Source organism: Lepisosteus oculatus, chromosome 12 (assembly GCF_040954835.1).
Source record: "Lepisosteus oculatus isolate fLepOcu1 chromosome 12, fLepOcu1.hap2, whole genome shotgun sequence".
Classification (NCBI taxonomy): Eukaryota; Metazoa; Chordata; class Actinopteri; order Semionotiformes; family Lepisosteidae; genus Lepisosteus; species Lepisosteus oculatus.
Window position 1 is genome coordinate 21,101,664 of NC_090707.1, and position 21,135 is coordinate 21,122,798.

General features: G+C 39.3%; 1 protein-coding gene across 3 annotated transcripts; it reads left to right on the plus strand.

Annotated features, from left to right (window-relative positions):
• Positions 1-52: 52 nt before the first annotated feature.
• Positions 53-21,120, plus strand: bcs1l (BC1 (ubiquinol-cytochrome c reductase) synthesis-like). Of its 3 annotated transcripts, XM_069196244.1 has the most exons (10): positions 5,031-6,595; positions 11,902-11,999; positions 12,787-12,977; positions 13,811-14,010; positions 15,259-15,456; positions 15,687-15,850; positions 16,145-16,311; positions 16,971-17,052; positions 17,562-17,762; positions 19,513-21,120. In XM_069196244.1, the coding sequence occupies exons 1-10, from the start codon at positions 6,514-6,516 to the stop codon at positions 19,642-19,644; spliced, it is 1,515 nt and encodes a 504-aa protein (XP_069052345.1). In that variant the 5' UTR covers positions 5,031-6,513; the 3' UTR covers positions 19,645-21,120. The 3 variants fall into 3 exon arrangements, with proteins under 3 accessions (XP_006636747.1, XP_069052345.1, XP_006636748.2); XM_006636685.3 differs by lacking the exon at positions 5,031-6,595 and having other exon boundaries at positions 11,693-11,999; XM_006636684.3 differs by lacking the exons at positions 11,902-11,999; positions 12,787-12,977; positions 13,811-14,010; ... (4 more) ...; positions 17,562-17,762; positions 19,513-21,120 and adding exons at positions 53-970; positions 1,401-1,540; positions 2,410-2,604; ... (1 more) ...; positions 4,830-4,999; positions 6,898-8,302 and having other exon boundaries at positions 6,533-6,650.
• Positions 21,121-21,135: the final 15 nt, after the last annotated feature.

The window sequence follows — 21,135 nt, forward strand, 5'->3', positions numbered from 1 at the left end:
TCTGTAGTGTTGTTGAAGAGTTAGGAACTATTATTGCTAAGCATATCCTTGACGGGGAACGTTGAAAGGAGAACAACGGAAGCACAGTGGAGGTCGCCATGTGACTTGTCGGCGGTGATCATATTATAGAGTATTTGTTGTCTTTGACTTTCCTTCAAGAAAGTCAATCAGTAGCTCAATCGGTGATGGTGACAAAGCTGTAGGAAAGTGTCAATATGCAACGTACGGAACCTCTAGGGAAGATCAGTGTATATTTGGGTGGGACTGGGGTTTGTCGAGCGTGTAAATCGAGCGTTTTTTAAGAAGAAAAAAATAAATTTTATTCTGACTGTTCAGTAAAATACATGATCACTTCTTTAACTCTCTTAGATGTCAAAATATTCGTTTTTGAGTTTGCTTGATTGAAGAGTATAGAGAAAGATAATTACGTAGATTTGTGAAAAATACAGCAAAGTAAAACCAGGGTAACTGAACAAAGAGCTGTAGATTACACAGCAGACAGCACACCATCTGACAATACACACAAAAAAATCCTGTGAGTTGTGTTTTTTATCGTTTAAGTATTAAACAGGTTTTTAAAAAACACGTGTCTTTCAGGCTGTCCTGTATTAAGTGTTTAATTGTGCAGGAATCTTGGGAAAGTCGTGGTCATGACCTTTTCAGAGTTCCTGGGTGCCCTAAAGGACAACCCTTATTTTGGGGCTGGGTTTGGGTTGGTGGGAGTGGGCACAGCTCTGGCTGTAGCTAGGAAGGGTGCACAGCTAGGGATGATTGCCTTTCGCAGGCACTACATGATTACCCTGGAGGTTCCCAGCAAGGACAAGAGCTACCAGTGGCTGCTGAGCTGGATCACCAAGCATGCTCGGAAGACTCAGCACCTCAGCGTGGAGACCTCCTATATGCAGCATGAGAGTGGCCGTGTCCGCACACAGTTTGACTTCCTCCCCAGCCCGGGCAACCACATCATCTGGTGAGGCTCTCTGATGTTCTGTGGGACTGCCTTTTGACTAGTAGAAACTCAATTAAATCATTGATTACCATTTATGATCAGTAAATTTAAGCATTCAAGAAGAAGCAGTTGGAAAGGTGAAGGGACAAAATTCCAAATTCCAAAACTAACCCTGTTTGATCTTAAAATAAGTCCACAGAGCTATGACCGGTCGTATTTTTTTTCAACTGTTTGCTTTTAGCTGAGCCTCCTATTTGTAGGTTTTTGCATTGCTGAGCCTGGTGTATACATTGTACACACATTCGCTAGATGCACCAAATGACCTCAGTTTTAGACACCTACTGTAGTTTCTCCCATTTTGCACTGTCACGTTGTGCAACCCCTCGTATATAAGCAGTGGATACAGTTGTTTTCATCAATGAGTGATATGCATGCCTCTTACATTTTGCAGGTATAAGAAGAAGTGGATTAGAGTGGAGAGGACCAGAGAGAAGCAGATGATTGACCTCCATACTGGCACACCCTGGGAGTCTGTCACCTTCACTGCCCTGGGGAGAGACCGAGAGGTTTTTTTCAGCATCCTCCAGGAAGGTACTACTTTGATTCTTCCACCTTTTGTGCTTTGTCTCTCTGAAGTCTGGTCGCTCCTGGTGGTGCAGTCCTCTGTGGTTGCACTGTCAGTAGCTAAGCAAGAGGATGGCGCAGTAACCCTTGACTTTGATTGAACCCGGAAACTTGGTATTATCAGCACCATGCCTATGAGTTAACTTTCTATTTAAGATGCAGTACTGCAATAATCATTTATCTGATAAAATAATGGATATAAGGGATAACATGTAAACATAACATAGACAGCACTCCAGGAGCTGAACCCAGGACTCGAGCACAGCGAAGCAGCAATGTTTACCATTGTGTCACTGTGCCACCCATTCTTATACAACCTTATTTCTTTTTCCAATTCTGTATAGTAATGCAATGCTGTTCTTAAAGCCTTTAATAGGCTGAGAATAAAGAGATTTAAAAAGCTGAGATAGAATCTGAGATTAAACCTGGATAATACACGTGCAATAACTTATAAAATTAATTTTACAGAATCCGTGGGTAAGACTTCGGATCGGTTAATATCTTACCCTATGTTTATCAGCAATACAGGATACTTTTTAATATAAGAAAAATGTATAATGGATTTTAGCATGACGTACAATTACTTAAGGACATCTGTGAGATTGTACATGTTGTGTATGAGCCTTTTTAACCTCATAACCTAGATTTTAACCTGACCAGCTGCCGCAAACAGTGTAGTGCTATATTTCTAAAAAAATCTGTGTGAAAGAAATATCGAAGAAAATCATAGCTTATTATGGCGCCAAGCTAGTTCAGTGTCACAGTTAAACAAAGCCTTAAAGTGTAAATTTAAGATTGAAGAGGGAACTTGATCTGTTTCCGTGTTTCCGTGACAGCAAGGGAGCTGGCTCTGAAGCAGCAGGAAGGGAGGACGGTGATGTACACAGCCATGGGATCAGAGTGGCGTCCGTTTGGGTTTCCACGGCGTCGGCGACCTATGAGCTCCGTGGTTCTGGAGAGGAGTGTGGCTGAGAGGATTGTGGATGACGTGAAGGAGTTTATTGGCAATCCCAAGTGGTACACTGATAGAGGTACAGAAGCCCTTTCCTGATTGGGCTTCCTGATTGTTAAGAGCAAACATAAAAATGTAAATGTGCAATTAGCTGTGTACTTCTTTCAAAGAAACAGTAAGCCCCAGTTTTAGGTTAACTGACGTCACTTTACTTTGAAAGTAGTATCATTAGCACTATTTAAGGATACAAAGGAACAAGTGATAGGTTTATTCCATGCTGAAAAAAAAGAAGAAAGAAATCACAACGTTTCGGCCGTGGAGCCTTCTTCAGGTCCTCACACCTGAAGAAGGCTCCACAGCCAAAACGTTGTGTTTTCTTTCTTCTATTTTTCAGCATGGAATAAACCTATCACTTGTTCCTTTGCAGCCTACGCATGCTGACGAAGCTACCCACCTGAACTATGATAAGGATAGCTGAGTAGTCTTTTTGACTAGAGAACTACTAGTATTTCTTTAAGCCTGATTTTCTGTATGTAGGCTTTGTGGCTTTTTTCAGTAAATGCCCACTGCATTTAAGTAATCATTTTTACTGCATATTGGGAGAATGTCTGAAATACAGTTGTATTTTTGTGGGCAATGCAGTTACTTTTTTTTAAAGTAAATGACCTATTTCTTGCTCAGCCCTTTAGTACAGTAGTTGTTTTTTTTTTGTAGACATACAGCAGCTATAAAAGGTATTCACCTGCTTGGAATCAAAATGCATTTGGATTTGAGAATTCTTACCTAACATAAGCTCCTTGTGATGTAGGGAAAAACTGAATATTTTCCAAGGTATTCCAGGAGCAGTGGAATTAGAGCAGCGGTTGCTGGCTAATCCAAACATCTATGATATTAATACAGCACACACAAATGAATTTTGTTCTGAAAATAACAGAAATGTATAGTTCAGCACTCACGATTATATCTCAGCGGTGAATATGGCTCAGCAGATTATCCATTATTCTGCAGCAGGTGTGACAGAACATGCACATTTTAAATAAGCAATATGTTTATGAGCTTTGCAGCTCAACCCTGTTTGTGCCGAATTATAGTGCTGACCAGTTAGCTACTTTATATCAGCAGATTTTAAACGGTCAGAATTTTCTCATCTAGTGAATCCATTGAGGGTAACAATAATTTTGTTTTCTTGTTAAGGGATCCCTTACAGAAGGGGCTACCTACTGTATGGACCTCCAGGATGTGGCAAGAGCAGTTTTATGTGAGTTGCCCTGATTCACTGGCTTTGTCTCAAACAAAGTTTTCACTCTGTATTAATTGTGGTTATTTGGAAAGAGTGGATGCCATATGGATGTGCTAGGTTTCCTAATGTTATATAATATATTCTGTTGCTAATTACTCCTAACGAGTGTAATACATTATAATATATATACTGTACGCATGAGGTCATGGTGGATTGTTCTCAAAGTTTCCAGACTCTTCATTCATTCCTCTAGAAAAACGTCTCAGGTGGAATATAAACTGACTAAAACAAAAAATGGCAATTTGATACACCTGACAGCTCTGTGATCATCTGCAGTGAGGAAAAATAAGAACTGGTGACCCCTGGCAGCTTCAGAGACATATAAATACGGTGGAACCTGCACACGTATTAAAGGTCTGCAGTATGTATTTGTATTATTTAGATATAGTTTTGTGTTTTTATATTTTTTAGCATTTTCTACTGCCACTTTGCATCCTTGGCCAACAATTTTAGTAAAGTATAACATAAGCAAGAAAGGCTCCATAATGAGTAATGGCGCATGTTTCAAAGATGTACACATGACCTGTAAAGGTGTTCACTCAGAGAACAGTCTGGGCTCCATTACTCGGATGTTGCAACTCTGAGCATGGGGTAATGTCACTTCCTGATGTGACCAGCTGTTTCCCCATCATCAGCACATGTTGATCGACAGAAAACTGTCAGGGGTAGGGTTAGACACAGCAAAAAGTGTACTCCTTTGACTTGCAGGTTAGCAGTAATGTCAGAGAAAGATGTTCTGCTTGTCCAGTTGGTGCTACCTTTCCTACCACAAAGGTGGTAGGAGCAACATGTCTCAGTGTCTCATTCACTCCAGGATGGGCACAGATGTCGCCACTGCCTCTTAAAAACACAATTGTAGATTTCAGACTGATTGGGTTATGGGTAATTCTGTAATTTAAACGATCGGGTTTTAATGCAGGTATGCTGGGAAAGGAGCAGGGGTCACAGTGGCTGTTTCCCTGCAGGGACGTTGTTTTCATTTCATGTACCGGTGTGTATCACAGTACAGCGCTGGCAGGGGAGCTGGAGTACAGCATCTGTTTGCTGAGCCTGAGTGACCAAAGCCTGTCTGATGACCGGTTGAACCACCTTCTGAGTGTGGCCCCACAGCAGAGCATCATCCTGCTGGAGGACGTGGATGCTACAGTCATCAGACGCAACCTGGCATCGGAGAGTATGACACAGAGATGGGGGGAGGAGGTCTAGTGCTGTATACAGTATATACTGTACATGTATTGCAAATCACTTATTAAACATGGAAACAGTCCTATTGCTGGTCAGAGCTGAAGTTGATAAAGAACTGCTCTTGCTTATAGCTTTTATAATTGCTGTATAAAGAGCTTTAGAGAGTACCTTATTGGGCACCTTGCAAAATTGGTCTATGTCATAGTGGTTAACATGCCCAGTGTCTAAACATTGACCTCAAATAAAACGCTGGCTTGGGCCCAGCATTCTTAATTATGTAAAGTCAGTCAGCAGAATAAGAAAGGTAGTCAAGTTTTGCTGAAAAGATACAGACCAGGGACTTTGGGATTGAAATATGTCTACCTGTGCGTTCATGCCATTTTCACTTGCAGCACTTGAACAAAATTGCCTTTTATAGGATATAGTTTAATACCATTTTATGTTGTAATAATCCATTCCCTGACTTACACAGAGGTTCAGTTTCACACTGCTTGCCATTTCCTTCAAACTTACTCTTAAAGAGCTGAGGCATTTAGTTATTGACTTAATTGCTCCATTTAAGGTGTTCTGTCATCTTCTGGTACTTGTGTTTTAACAAGACCTTGAAAACCTGCAGTGACACCAGTTCTTCAGGATAAGAATTGGTCAGTCTTCCTCTATCCTGATGCTAAAGGGAGACAATTTTTGGCCTCTATACAAAGTGTATCTAAATGAAAACTGAACAGACAGACATAACCTGGCAGATTTAAAAAGCAAAATCAAGTATTTCTACAAATTTTGAAAAATTCAGCTGTTTTAGGGAAAATGGTTTTCTCAAAATTAACCTGAGCCTCTTCAGTGCTTGAATGTGGAATTCAAGTAAAGAAAATTGTTTTCATTCACTTTTTTCCATCTAATCTTTCTTACCCTTTTGCAATTTTGTTTTATTTCTCTTTTACAGTCTAACTTTTAAATACTGTTTTGGTTACATTACCTTGATGGGACAGGGGCTAGAAAATTCTGGTCTCAAGTTAACAAAGATCCAGTATCAACACTTAGTTAGGGGCTACATATCTGATCAGCTAACCTTGGGCTGTGAAGGTATTGTTAACATCTGGCATCTGAGCTTCTTTCCTAGATGAGGGAAGAGCAAAAAAACAACATGCTGTTGTCTGAAAAGACAGTATTGTGATACTGGATTCTTCTGAGAAAGGGGTTCATGCAGTTGAGTCCCATCTGTGTAGTATAAATACTACAGTCTATTAACATCCTTGTTTGTGGCAGGGATTGTTATTACTTTGAAAAGTACATTGCCATTTTTTTTAGTCAAAACATCAGCCATCCTGGTGGAAAGTTAAGGTGAAATGGTCTACAATGCCACTGTATTGGTCCTCAAAATAAATATTCTTAGGAGCAGTTACCTTATTGCTGTATAAGAGCAATAAGAGACTGCTGTATAAGAGACTGAGAATGTGTCTAGTCTGCAAGTTGCCAGAGCATTGGTGGTAATGTTTTGAGGCATGTATGTTTCTCTGCTCTACAGACCCCGTTGCCTATCAAGGCATGGGAAGACTGACCTTCAGTGGGCTCCTAAATGCCCTGGATGGTGTTGCTTCCACTGAAGCCAGAATCGTTTTCATGACAACCAACTACATTGACAGGTAAGCTCCCACAGTTAAGGACAATAATTTCAGGCTGGTTAAATACTGTACTTCTGAAATTAAGATCGTAGTTTTATAATTGCTCATCAGTGTTTCTCCTAGGTTAGAGTTGTAAATAAAGTTGTAAGGTAACATCATCTCATGAGAAATATAGACAGCGTTCCTGAACAAGTAGGTACTGAGTTTACACACTGCAGACCACTGTGACTTTGTCTCAGTTTTTTGGTTTCGGTGCTTCCTCTCTCAGATTGGACCCTGCTCTCATCCGACCTGGCCGGGTGGACCTGAAGCAGTACGTGGGGCACTGCTCACAGTGGCAGTTGACCCAGATGTTCCAGAGATTTTATCCCAATGTGCCTTTGGGAGAAAGTGAGCGGTTCGCCGAGCGTGCACTGGCTGTCTCTGCCAGTCTTAGTGCTGCCCAGGTACAGGGACATTTCATGATGTACAAGCTGGATCCTGCTGGCTCCATAGACAATGTGAAGGACATTGTTCGTTGAACCAAAAATGGATTCATGGCAAAGAACCATGTGTTGACTGGATGGATTAACTCAAATTTCCCTTTGGACGTTTCTAACAAAGTGATTAATCTGGATGCCAACATATTTTTTGTGACATACCAGTAAATAAATGGGAATGAAAAGAACTGTTCGTAACCTGAGACTGTTGTGGAATCTATAGTTTGAGGGACATCTGGCATACATAAGAAAGAGCTTAGTTAAAGCCTTTGACATTATTCTTAAAATACTGCTGTGTTTCCCGAATAGGATTCAATGTCTCTGGCTCTGGTTATATTTCCTTTCAGACACCCGGGTTAAGACAACCTGAGCTTCTTAATATCAAGGAAACGTAATGTAACGCTTGTCTTTTATCCATTTACCACAGTAAAATGTATAATTCTTGCTTGTTTTCATTGTTCGTCATTACCTTTCTTCCCATCTTTTACCTGTTTACTTACACATAATCCCTGTCAAGCTCCACATAATGTGGTTGTGTGCATTTTGGGTAAAAGAAACCATGGTTGTTGTCTGAATTGTGAAACGCCTTTCAATTATCAGCGAAAAGCAAACTGTGAAGATAAAACTGGATGTTTCAGTTATACATTTTTCTTTAAACATTATTTAATAAAAATACAAAGATACTTGATAAAAGTATAATAGTTCCTTATTTGTTCCAATAGTGGTTAGCATTGTTGCCTTGCTGCGCTGGGACCCTGGGTTCAATTCTAGACCTGGGCTGCTATCTATGTGCAGTTTGTTCTGTATGCTAACGCCATGTGCACGTGGGTTTGCTCCAAGCACTCTGGTTTCCTCCCACAGCCCAAAGATATACTGGTAGGTTACTTGGCTTCTAGGAAATGTGGCTCTGGTGTTAGTCTGTGTCTGTTTGTGTCTGTGTGTACCCCACGATATACTTGTGCCTGGTGTTTTTAATGGGAGAGGGTACAGCTCCCTTATAACCCTGTATTCGATAAAGTGGTTTGAAAATGGATGGATGGACCACTGAAATCAGGAGTGTTCTATAATTTATATTTCATTCTCAAACAAACAGTGATTTTAAATTTCCACTGTAAAAAAAAAGGGCCAATTCATTCTGTGCTGCCACATAATAGGAAGTCTATTGAATAAAATTTTTAGTTTGAAAGAATCAAACTAAGCCTCTAAATGTTGTACTTGCAGTTAATAATTCAACTTGTTTAGTGGTATAATAAACATTACTTTATATACAGGTGATTGCTTTAAAAGCAATCATATCAACTCCTTTATCTCTTTATTCTTCTCCATGGATGTTTGCTCTCCTAAACAGAATTTAGAGTTTTATGACTGAAGTGCAGTGACTTTTAGAAACAAATCAATGTATCAAACTCTTCGAACAATGTTGAGTGCTCAGTAAAGAAATTCTTGCATAACCCGGTTGGGATGTAATACTGTTCACATGAAAAACGGGTGAATCCACTGGCTCTATGAATTGCATTCTGTCTTTGTTGGTACTGTTGAGACTTTCGCATTAGCACTATTATTGGCTGCATTGCATTTTAAATATTTAGACATAATAATCCCAAAACTGAAACACACTTTGTTCATCTAATTTTTCTTCTCTGCTAGACTGCATTCCAGGCATTGCGTGTGACCTGATTACACATAGGGCTTTGTTAATCATTGGGAGTGTACCAAGATAACTTTTACCTTTTTTTTTAATAATATGCTGAAGTGGAAGAAAGGTGAACTAGACAAGAGGGTGTATAGTTACTGTATGTAAATGTAGTGTGTTTTGGGCCTGTCCATCATATTGCAACACCAAAAAACAGGAATTTATCATGCTTTAAGAAATAGCAGATTGCTAGCATTGGAACTCCACTTTGTTGGGTGAATCTTGATAAACTGGATCTAACAAGTACCCACATGCTCAGAAATATTTTCAGCAGTCACAGGAATTGTATTTTTCTATTTTTTCAGGGTGATATGTCAGCAGCCATATCACACTGCAACTCACCACTAGCAGCCCACTGAAGCTAAGCAGGTGTGAGCCTGGTCAGTACCTGGATGGGAGACCGCCTGGGAAAACTAAGGTTGCTGCTGGAAGAGGTGTTAGTGGGGCCAGTAGGGGACGCTCACCCTGCGGTCAATGTGGGTCCTAATGCCCCACTATAGTGACGAGGACACTATACTGTAAACAGGCGCCGTCCTTTGGATGAGATATAAAACCAAGGTCCTGACTCTCTGTGGTCATTAAAAATCCCAGGGCGTTTCTCGAAAAGGAGGGGGTGCAACCCCGGTGTCCTGGCCAAATTTCCCATTGGCCCTTATCAATCTTGGCCTCCTAATAATCCCCATCTATGAATTAGCTTCATTACTCTGCTCTCCACCCCACTGATGGCTGATGTGTGGTGAGCATTCTGGCGCACTATGGCTGCCGTTGCATCATCCAGGTGGATGCTGCACATTGGTGGTGGTGGAGGGGAGTCCTCATTACCTGTAAAGTGCTTTGAGTGGAGTGTCAAGAAAAGCGCTAAAAAAGTGTAAGCAATTATGATTATTATTTTTTTTTAGATTGATCTGATTTATTTCTTGTGTAAAAAGTGCAGATTTCATTTATTTAATTCTATTAGATTTTACAACTTCTGATAAAAAGGATGATTAATTTCTACAAGAATTAATTCATGTAGACATGTTAACATGGAAACGCTAACAAACGCCATTAATGTCATGTACCCTGTCACAAGACCCCAGGGGTAACTGAAGGGATGTTATATTGAAATTGTACAGGGCACTGGTATGACCTCCCTTAAGAGAATAATTCGAATAATGTGTAAGCATTTAGGTTACCATTATGCAAAAAAAGATGTTACTGCTCTAAAATCAGTCCAGAGAAAAGTGACAAGGCACATCCCAGGGCTCAAAGGAATGTCTTTACTCTAATCTGTACTAAATCTTTTTCAAATAAATCTTGAAATGAAACAAAAACTAAAGGACACAAGTGGAAAGTATGGGGAAGTGCAATGAAAGCTGAGAACAGGAAGCACGTCTTTACACAAAAGGTCGTGGGAGTCTGGAACAATGTCGAGGCTACTACTCCTACTGTACTACTCATCTTTCAAGAAATGGCTAAATGAAGACCTTGGATCAAAAAAGCCCTCGGAAACATACAAACCTGATGGTCTGAAAGCCTCCTCACATTCTCGACGTGTACTGCTCTTGTGTCCTTTGGCTTTAAAACATGACAATCATGTTTGAAATTATCTTCAAAGGTGTAAAGGAATGCTTCATGGGGAAAAAAAAACATTTCACTTTGTGGAAAAGAATAGAGCCTTCATGAATGTGTTTCTGAGAGATAAAAGTTCAAGATTTAAATGTGGTTACTTTCTAATAAGATTATAAATAGTATTTTAAAATATTTTTGCCTTTTATAAAAAATATTACTGAATATTTGATGCTATTGTACATGATCGTACAGTACATGTAATTTATGGTGTCATTCAATAACATTACAAGATGGAGATATTGCACCTACAGTACATATACAAAATAGTGTATTTAAATGCATAGTGTGATTTAAAATCTTTTGTAATAGATTTGTATAACAAATGGATAAAAAGAACAAAATGAAAAGCTAAAAGCCAAAGTGAAAAGATACATTTACAAAGTGTGATTTAAAGGCTGTATTGTGACTTTATGACATGGGTTAGGGTCAATGTTGTGGAGCATAACACTGAATGGCCCAATTACCCAAGATATGTGGATGAGATTTAAGAATACAGATATTTCTATCTTTTTGTCACGTTTCAAGTAGAGACTGAACAAATCATTCCAATAAGAGGGTTCTAGCCCATTTACAGATTTTATTTTAATTAAAATATGTTCATCATGAAAATGTAAAATGAACTACTGAAAGTGATGGCAACAGTAAATGTAAACAAAATGTGGAATTACTCATCTTTTGTTAAAATAATCTACTGTTAAAAAACCTGAAATGATCTTTGTAACAGTTACAGTGATATTATTGGACATATCTGCATGATTATATAACCACTGTAATGATAAGATGCGACCAGAGGACAGTGCCTAGTGTGATGGAAAATAATGTTACATATTAAAAAAATTATTAGAATCTAATAGATTCTAGAATCTAGAATCTAGAATCTTATAAAGAAACAATGTTATCATGGTCAAAGAGGGGAATATGCATTTAATTAATGGTGTCTATTACATTCGCAGGCATGCCTTGGAGGTAAAAATCTATTTTTATCAGCTCAACAAGATCCGCATTTTGCATTTATTCATTAGTAGCCATCCTACCGTTCCTATGGCTTCGGGTTTCCTCATAAAAATCGTTAATTATTTACAGTACCACCTGCTTCATGTTTTGTGGTTCACAAGCGTTATTTCTACACTTATTGCCTGTTTCAAAAGACACCAATAGTAAAGGAAACAAATAATACATCCTCCCCCTATAACCTAGAGTTGTGAGGGACCATCGAGCGAAGGAGAAACAGCAGTCTGTGGTTACTTTAAAGGAAGTGTGATGGGTTAACTTTTCCTCTGTTAATCACTCCTCCCCTTGGACAGCTGAATAAAGAATGTGCGTGTGTACAGTCTGGAATTCATTTTAGTCATGGCTGTGGCTTTAACTCGGAGGTCTGTGGAGAAAGGATTCCAACGGCTTCACGAGCCTCTGGCAGTAACTTCCAGTCTAGCACTAAGACGAAATGGTGGGAGTTCTGCTACTTTGGCAGCCCAAGCTGATCGGGGAGAGCTCAAGTCTGGCAAGGACCTGCCAGGAACAACTACTTGGAAAACTCTATATCGCATGTTATTTAAAGGATATCGCAATAGATTGCATGAGTTGCAGGTAAAAAGGCTACTTTCCTCTTAAGCTTAGAATAATGGAAACTGTTCTGTATAACCAGACTTTTCCACGTCTGGATAACAATGGAGTAGTGGTATTCTTCCATATTGAGGAAAGGCAAGCAAGACTAATATAGTCACATATCGTGACTGTCGATTGTAAGTAGGATCAATACGTTTTATAAAGCAAAGCTGGGAAAATGAAGAAGCAAAAGGAGAAGATTTTACAGTTTTATTTTAGTCAAGGGCAATAGTTTTTTTTATAGTAACAAGTGTAACAATTGGTAGACATCGCCTCGTACAGTGACAATTGAGCTGCTAATTGGGTACACGCTCTGTTTCTTGGTGCAAACAAAACAAGATGAAGCTTCTACTGTATGTGAAATTAAGATTGTTATTATGTAGTCACATACTAATGGTTTCTGCTACAGTATATTCAGTGATTATGTAGCGGAGCTGGTGCGGTGATGACCCGGGTTCACGCCCCAGGTGTGCGGGATGGAACGGGTGGTGGGGGGCACGACCCCGCGTGGAACCTGCGACCATCACAATTACAGCTGTTCTGTTGTCTCCTTTCAGACCTTTCTTATATCCTTCAACTAAACCGCTTTTTATATATGTGCTTCCACATTCAATCTAGAAAACATGTGGTGCCACTTGAAAGCATGGTTCACACATTCAGCAAAGAAAATATTTAAATAATTCTTAAATTATTTAGCAATCTCAACTGGTAGTCTCTACCACATTCAACATGTCTTTTGTTTCGCTAAACGCGATATTGGCTTTTCTAGATTTACGAGAAGAAGCTTTATGGTCCTCTGTATAGAGCCGCTGTGGGTAATTATAACACCGTGAACCTGAATACCGTGGAGCTGCTGGAGGAGCTGCTGAGAAAGGACGAGAAATATCCCTGCCGAGGGGACATGAGTCTGTGGACAGACTACCGAGACATGCGAGGTGTTGGCTATGGACCTTTCACCGAGTAAGACATAACTGCGTCACTGTTTTTTTAAAGCTATTATTTTAAACTGTTTCTGTTTGACACTAGTTCATATTTTCGGTACGAAAAACATTAAAAGTTTCATTGTCGCACACTTGCAACTGAGTAGCCTTTTAAAATAAAAATATCTTAATTACAAAGCATGAACTTACTCCCGTCATACACCCTTTCTGATTTTTTGTCTTTTTTAAAAAAAAAAGTTAATCTAATGAATAAGACTCTTACTGAAAGCTGTTAGGTGAGAGGCAAGAGACTTTATGCAACAAAGAGCGGTCATGAGAATTAAATCCACCGTAGCGAAAATTAGCTGGGGTTAAGGACCTCGCTCAGGGGTCCAGCGGAGTAGGCTTCCTCTGTCGGCCGTGGGATTTAAATCGGTAACCTTCCAGCCACAGTGCCACCGCTCCGCCCAACTTTACATTGTCCCACAAACAAAATGGACTGTGCAGCAATGTCCGAGTGCAAACTGCAAAAAAGTCTGGCCTGTTAACAATTAATGTGAAATTGAACTGTGATTACTAATAGTAATTGTATGGAAGGCAATGAAACTCTCCATAGTATACAGTATTGAGTCACGCACATAACATCATACAGTACCTCCATATTTGAAAATATCCAGATGTGTCACTACATAGGAATTATTATCTCATGGAACTTGAACCACGTTTTCAGTTTTGAGTAACATACAAAATAGTATTCAAATGATCTAAACCAATTTCTTCAAAAACAAAACCTTCCTCTTAAAAGCAACTGACAGCATCACACATCAGTGTATTGTGAAAAAATGAAGTCCTGTACTCTTTTTTTTTAACCAGGGAAGGGGAGAAGTGGTACCACCTGCGTGCTATTCTAAACAAACGCATGCTGTATCCAAAAGATTCTGTGAAGTATGAGCCAGTGATCAACGAGGTTGTCTCAGATTTCATCAAAACACTATTCCACTTACGCCAGGCCAGTCCCACAGGGGACATGGTACAAAACCTATCAAATGAGCTTTATAGATTCTCTTTGGAAGGTATAGTACAATGTACTTCACATACTGTTCATAGCTTAATGTTAGAAGCTGTAACTCTTTCTTTGCAGACTGTTTCTGGAGAGCATTAAATGGAAACTGCAATGCTTTTCTTACAACTACAGTAAAAGTAAAATGTACACAGTAATGTGTAAAACCTCCAATTTATATCACAAAATAATAACAATTTCCTGGTGTGCACAAGGCCGTGTTCTGCAATTCAGAATGAGGCAACAACCTTCCAGTGATGTATTGTGGCCGTAGAACTTTGTAAAGAAGCAGGCTTGAGAATTCATCTCTTTTAATCCAATAGAAATATTGCTTTTGATTTTGACACGGTTTTGCTAACAAATACTACTAACTTGTTCCAATGTGATCTGCATGCAGAGCTAACATTTCTGTGGTGAAATGTCTGCTGCACAACCTGTACTTATTTGCTCCTATATCACATAACATTAGTAATTACAGTGATTAGTGAGCAGGAAGGGTTGCATCACCTTGAAATTCGTGGAAACTCAAATGGAGACTTTCACAAAGTTAGAGATTTTGTGCTTAATTCGAAATTCGTAATTTTTTTCTAGAAGGTCAATACATTTAGTTTTTTGCCAAGATTTAATAACCAGTCTGAGAAATTCGGACTAATTTATAACGCAATGCATTTTCTATTTAATAAAGAGCTTTCAATATTCAAGTATTTTAATGAAACTCAGACAGATCTTTTTTCTTATTGTAGTTCTCGTGTTGTTTGTCTTTCATATTTTATAAGATATAAAAATTCTTATAAAATATGAAATTTCTTATAAAATATGAAATTTCTCCTTGACCAGCAAATAAGAACTGGTCAAAGAGAAATTTCAGTACAAACATAAATTCAACACAAATCATACTAAATTGCAGTTTCAAATGTATTACAGTAGGTAATTCTCTAATAACTACATGCACTAAATCATCTCCGTAATGCTGCATTGCCAATCTCGTAAACCAATCCTCTCAGTAAAGTGTAGTATGACAGAAATGATCCTTTCTGTTTGAACAAGGAGAGGTATATTGTACTTAAAGATTCACAGGTAATTTGGCATAATGTGGCATTATGGAGCTGTTCTTGGTTCTTTCCTTGTAATTTGATTTTGTCTGTAGTGTTCATACACAAGGATAAGATAATTGGTGCAAACAGAAAGCAAAAGCTCATTTCAAATACATGGCATTATGAGTTAGTGATTTTAATGTTGTCTACCTCTGTGTGGAAAACAGGCATCTCCTCCATTCTATTCGAAACAAGAATTGGCTGCCTGGAGAGGGAAATACCACCTGAGACCCAACACTTCATTGACTCCATTGCCAAAATGTTCTTCTACAGCTCGATTGTTTCTGTCCTACCAAAATGGACTCAGAATTATCTGCCCTTTTGGAAGAAGTACATTTCTGGTTGGGATGGCATCTTTGACTTTGGTAAGCAAATAAGAAGCATCTAATGTATATTGTTCAGTTATGTTGTTGGCTAAAAATCACCTGATACACTGCTGCATAACAAAACGTGCTGACATGAAGAATAAGGCAACAAATGTCCAGCACCTAGAATGTTAATGTTTACTGCTGTATGCTTATCATGACAGAACTTGAATGCTGGTCACGATCCTCAGATATATTAAAATAAATGTGTATTTTGTTTTGGATTCCAGCTGAAAAGCTGATTGACAAGAAGATTGAGGACATTCAGTCCCGGCTGAACCAAGGCGAAACAGTGGAGGGGGAGTATCTCACATACTTGCTCTCTAGCACTAAATTGACCAACAGGGACGTGTATGGCAGCATAACGGAGCTCTTATTAGCAGGAGTGGATACGGTAACTACCTAGCTGAGGGCGATGTTGAATTATAATATGTTGCGTTTGCTGACAGTAGAAACATCTTTTTAATTGACCTCAAATTCCAACCAAATTGTTAAATTGCTTGTTGACTCGTTTTCCTGCTGTCCCGCCTGTTTTTGCCACAGATGATAAGAAATCGATCCCGCTCCATTCACATCTGAGCACATGGGTTGGTGTCACAGGCAATGTGGCATTGCTAGATCAAGTCAGCCCTTGATTTGTCTTCTAATCTAAGCTCCTGAACCTCGTCACTTTGATCTCGTCTTCTAGACTTCCAACACGATGATGTGGGCTTTGTACAGGCTCTCTCATGAGCAGGAAGCCCAGGACACACTATATCGGGAGGTGGCAGGCATTGTACCTGAGGGCAGTATTCCCACTGCTCAAGATATCACTCACATGCCTTATCTCAGGGCTGTCATCAAAGAGACACTGAGGTACTGTATGGAGTGCTATCAAGGCCATGCTGTGCAATCCACTTGGTAAAGGAGTTTTTAGGAAGCTAAAAATTAACTCATGTACAAAGACAATCTTAGTGGTAAAATGATTTTTGGATAGTGAACTTTATCAGAAAACACAGATGTTATCTTCATAGATTTCTTTGAGCAAACAACATCACCAATGTCAGAGCTTTTTGGGAAAATCTAATTACTCTGATGCAATGAGTATGCATTGCTCTTCTATTACTTCAACAGACTCATTGAGCTTAAAATGACAGGACCTTATACATTTACAGAATCTTGCATGTAAAATATCCTACGTGTTTACAGATATATAGCACGTTACACTATTATTAACATATTTAGGGACAAATAAAAACAAATATTTGGACAGCAATTACTATATTTGTACTGAAATATAAATACATTTAAAAAACATTTTTATCTAAAGGCTTTCAGGTAAAAATAAAAGTTTACACACTCTTCCAGAAGCAATGTGATGTGTCAATGTTTGTGTACAGTTAATATTGTCTGTATCTTATGGTTATTTTAGAGAGATGTTTAGAATACTGTTAGGTCTGTGAAAAATGCAGATTAATCTCAGATGCTGGAACAAATATATTTCTCTGTTGTGACATCATGTCTTTGTATTGCAGGATGTATCCAGTTGTACCCTTTAATGCCCGAGTAATGTTAGAACAGGATGTGGTGGTAGGGGGCCATTATTTCCCTAAGAATGTGAGTATGGCCAGGATTATTGTTGACCTGATTTTATGTAACCTTTTTGTTTTGCATTTCGAATAGTGTTGCAGATTTCCAAGATTGTACTACTGTACAGGTATGTCAGTCTTGTAAACGCACGAACCATCAGTGTTTTTTATTTCACATTATAGGCAGTTTGCATGTGCACATTATGACAAGTGAGTAAAATTTTCATAACTGATGCCCTGTTGTTTGGAACATTTTGTACAGCAGATACAGTAATTATGCATATTCTGTTAAGAATTAGGGAAAACCTGGTAAACATAAACATAAAAACCGTTTTGAGAAGTAGCAAAGGGTAAGCAGGGGAGAAAAACATGTTTTGTTTTTCCTTGGGAGTCATTTTGACTTGTGTAGGCCCATCAAAACCAGACACTACAATGTGTTACTCTTTTCTCCCATGGTAAGTTACAGCAGCTAGTTTTCAGAGGCCAGAGTATATGGCATGCTTACAGCTTCCTTCACCTCCTGCAATGTCTTCCCAGACCACCTTTGTGATGTGCCACTATGCGATTGGCCAGGATGAGAGTGTTTTCCCAGAGCCATGGAAATTCAAACCAGAGCGCTGGTTGAGAGATGGGAGAGCCAGGCCCAATCCCTTTGGCTCCATTCCCTTTGGCTTCGGGGTGCGAGGCTGTGCAGGTCGCAGAATTGCTGAACTGGAGATGCACCTGGCCCTGGCACGGGTAAGACAAGATTCGCCATCAGAGGCCAGCTGCTACATTCAGAATGCAAATGCCGATCTGATCAAGAAAGGTGGCTCTCTGTTAAGTGCAGATGTTTAACAAGGACAAAAAAAAGACACCAAGAGAATCTTATTCTCTTAATCTTAAATATTATGCTCCTTGCACCAGTTACACGTTTTCTGTACTAAAATAAGAGAGACCATTACCTGCTGTGGCACTTGAGGAATAGAGAGGAAGATAACAAACTCTCTGGTGTAACAGGGCAGCAGTAGTTGCAAGGTTAGTTCACATGACATTAAAGTAAATGCATGTGGGTTGTGCACACAATTGAGCATGCCACCTGAATAATACAGCTGCACAACAAAACAGCACAGCCCTCTGCTGCAGCTGATGTCCATTAGCTGATCTTTTTAAGAAAGGGTTAGATCAGGAGAGAGGAGACTGCTCACATGGGACAGAAAGAACATCGGAGAACATGCGCACAACTTTACAGTCAGTCAAGGGAGTCCAATCTGCAAGGTTAGAACACTTAGTGAAAGGTTATAAAGCTCTTAGTAAAGAGCAGCCCGAGAGGAGGAGGAGCAATGGTTAGCTCCCACCAATGGTTAACATTATTGGCTTGGAGCTCTGGTCTAGCCCCTTGGGTAAAGGAGTGGAAACCATCCTATTGCTGTCAAGCAAGGAGTTTCCTGTAACCAACAACTTGGAGAAGTAGTGGCAGAACCAGTTGTTCCAGTGTCAGGATGTTTGTCAGGTAACAGTTACAGTAAAATAGTTTTGGCCCACTGGGATCAACAAGGTGACCGACAATAGGTGACTACTAATACCAACATACTGGAGAAAAAGGTTAAAAAAAAGGCAGAAAGCTTAGTTCTCTCATTCCAGATCAGGAATTGGTTAGTCCAATTCTGACATCAGCTGTGGTAAACATTTTCCAATTTTAAATGTTAGATGGGATATATGGTTTGTCCCAGTAACAGGATGGAGTAACTAAATTGATTACGGTTTTGGTTGAACAAAAGTTGTGGTTGTGGTTTTTGTTGAGGTTACAAACCCAAAACAGGATTTGGGTTGTCAAGGAGAGTGACCTCAGGAGGGCTGAGGAAGGGAGAAGGCTCCCTAGCCATAAATCCCACCGTACTCTGGAGGATATTGGAGGTTGGAGTCCATCATGAGGAATGGGTTAAGAGATTCTGCAGTGTTTAAGGCCTTGTGTTTGTGTGAAAGGTGGTAGTGTGAGAGCACCAAAGAGATCGGTTGTCTGGAGAACAGAAGCCCTGACTTCAGCCGGTTGCTGACAGTTTTCCCCAGGGGGAGACAACACTAACAAGAAATAATCCTGGTGGGGATTACAGGCTTACTGTCCTCGTGCTCTGGTACTTAGTTACGGCTTCAGTTATGGCTTAAACACAACAACGCAGTAGGTCTTTGTGAAGCTTAAGATGTTACTGAAGGCTGGAGTGAGTGTGCTCTGGGAGATGGTGGTTCAGGAGGTCTGGTTATACTCAGAGAAGTTTAACAACAAGACAGTAATAAGAAAACCAGTCTCAAGTCAGCTAAAACACCATAAAAATACTTTGGGTAGCTACAAAGTTGTGATTTGTGAGTGTTGATATCCATAAGGAGTTTCTAACCAAAAGGCTTTTACAGAATGCTAGATATGATTAAGTATTTAATCAGTAATTTAAAAGGGTTTTGTATGAAAAAAAATAGGAAAGAAAACGGCTATTTCTCACTTCTTGTCTTACAGATAATAAGGCTCTTTGAAATAAGACCAGACACCAGGATGGGAGAAGTCAAAGCTTTCCACCGGACTGTACTAGTGGCAGACAGACAGGTCAACTTGCACTTCATAGAAAGGAAGGGAAGCTCTGCTCAGTGAATTGCTTACAGTTCAATGGGGTTATCACATTTGAATGAAGAAATATAGCTGGAGTACTCTGGATACCCTGTCTGTCCCCTGGTTAGGTTCTGTGTATTTCTCTTGTATTTTTGCTTTAATGAAGAAGACAATGTAAGAAACAAAAGCTTCTTTTTATATAAATGCATATTAATAAATGTCAAATGGCAAGCCTGCATAGAAATCTGGCCAGATGGTAACAGTTTAGATGGTAACCAAGTTTTTTTTAACATCTGCTCGGGGATGCATGTTCACATTCCATTGAGCAAAAGAAGCATTAGTTTATTTTAGAACAGCTTTCCTAAAACAAAAGAGCATTATTATTTCATGGGCATGAAACAACATTTATTAATAAAACAAGATGTTAATTGATTATCAGAAGGCTGTGTATACCTGGAAGGGTCACACCAATCCAGAGTCTATGCTGGCAGCACAGGATAGGCATTACCATATCTCTGGTCCTAGAGAACTACTGTCTGCTGGGTGTGTGCTTCAGCTGATATTTAAAACAATACGTTTCAAAAAATGTTTCTCTTTAGTTTGCATAAGTTCACACTTTGTTCTATGAATCCAGCTGCTTCTGCAGCACAGCTCTGTCTGTAAACAACATTTTTAGGATAAAACACTTTTTCTCTTTCCATTACACCAGGTTGATACCAATAACAAATTCCATTCAAGATCGTAAGAGCTGAAAGCAAACTTTAAAATACACCCCCAAATAAAAGTGAACCTGGCAAGCGTTCACTTTAGGCAATTAGGCATGAATACGAAATTGAAGAAAAAATCAAAAGAGACAGTGCTCTCCCAGGACGAGGGTAGAAAATCACTAGCATGAATTGCACTGGGTGCAGTCTGCATAGGACACCAGTCTATAGCTGGGCACAAACACAATTTAGAGACAAGACAGTTAGCCTAGTTAACATGTCTTTAGAAGGTGGAAAGTAGACCCAGAGTACCCTGAGAAAATTCATGCAAACACACAAAAAACACATGAACACCACACACATAACATGCTTGACCAGAATTCCACCCAGAGCCCTGGAGTGTCAATGAACAGACGACTGTCATGGCACCCTAAATCAACATATGAGATGAAAACGTTTTGAATGCTTGGCTAGATTGCAATATAGCTGGACAATTATAGGCAAAACCTACTGCTATTTTAATAATTCATCAGTTAAAAGCATTGTATCAAAGCTCAGAGAATTGTTACAGAAATGCAAAATATATTTTAGTCTGCTTAAATGTATGCTCTGCTTTCAAATGAAGTCTTTTTTTTTCATTTTTTCGGGAACTGTTGCTGGTTTAATTATAACTTAACCTTGAACCACCTTCACCAATATGTAGTAAATAGAGGATTTCACCAACAATAACTAGAAAAGATTGTGTGGGAATTTCCTGACATCTATTGCAATACCTTACTTATTCAAATAAAGATTAAATCTTGTTTGCATGCAACAGTGTTTTGATGAT

Excerpts from the sequence above, each read along its gene's own strand:
- bcs1l (XM_006636685.3), top strand. The coding sequence starts at position 11,763 with ATGGCTGTGGCTTTAACTCGGAGGTCTGTGGAGAAAGGATTCCAACGG. Across the intron at positions 15,457-15,686 it reads GGATGGCATCTTTGACTTTG|CTGAAAAGCTGATTGACAAG; the intron begins GTAAGCAAATAA and ends TTTGGATTCCAG. Across the intron at positions 17,763-19,512 it reads TGCACCTGGCCCTGGCACGG|ATAATAAGGCTCTTTGAAAT; the intron begins GTAAGACAAGAT and ends CTTGTCTTACAG.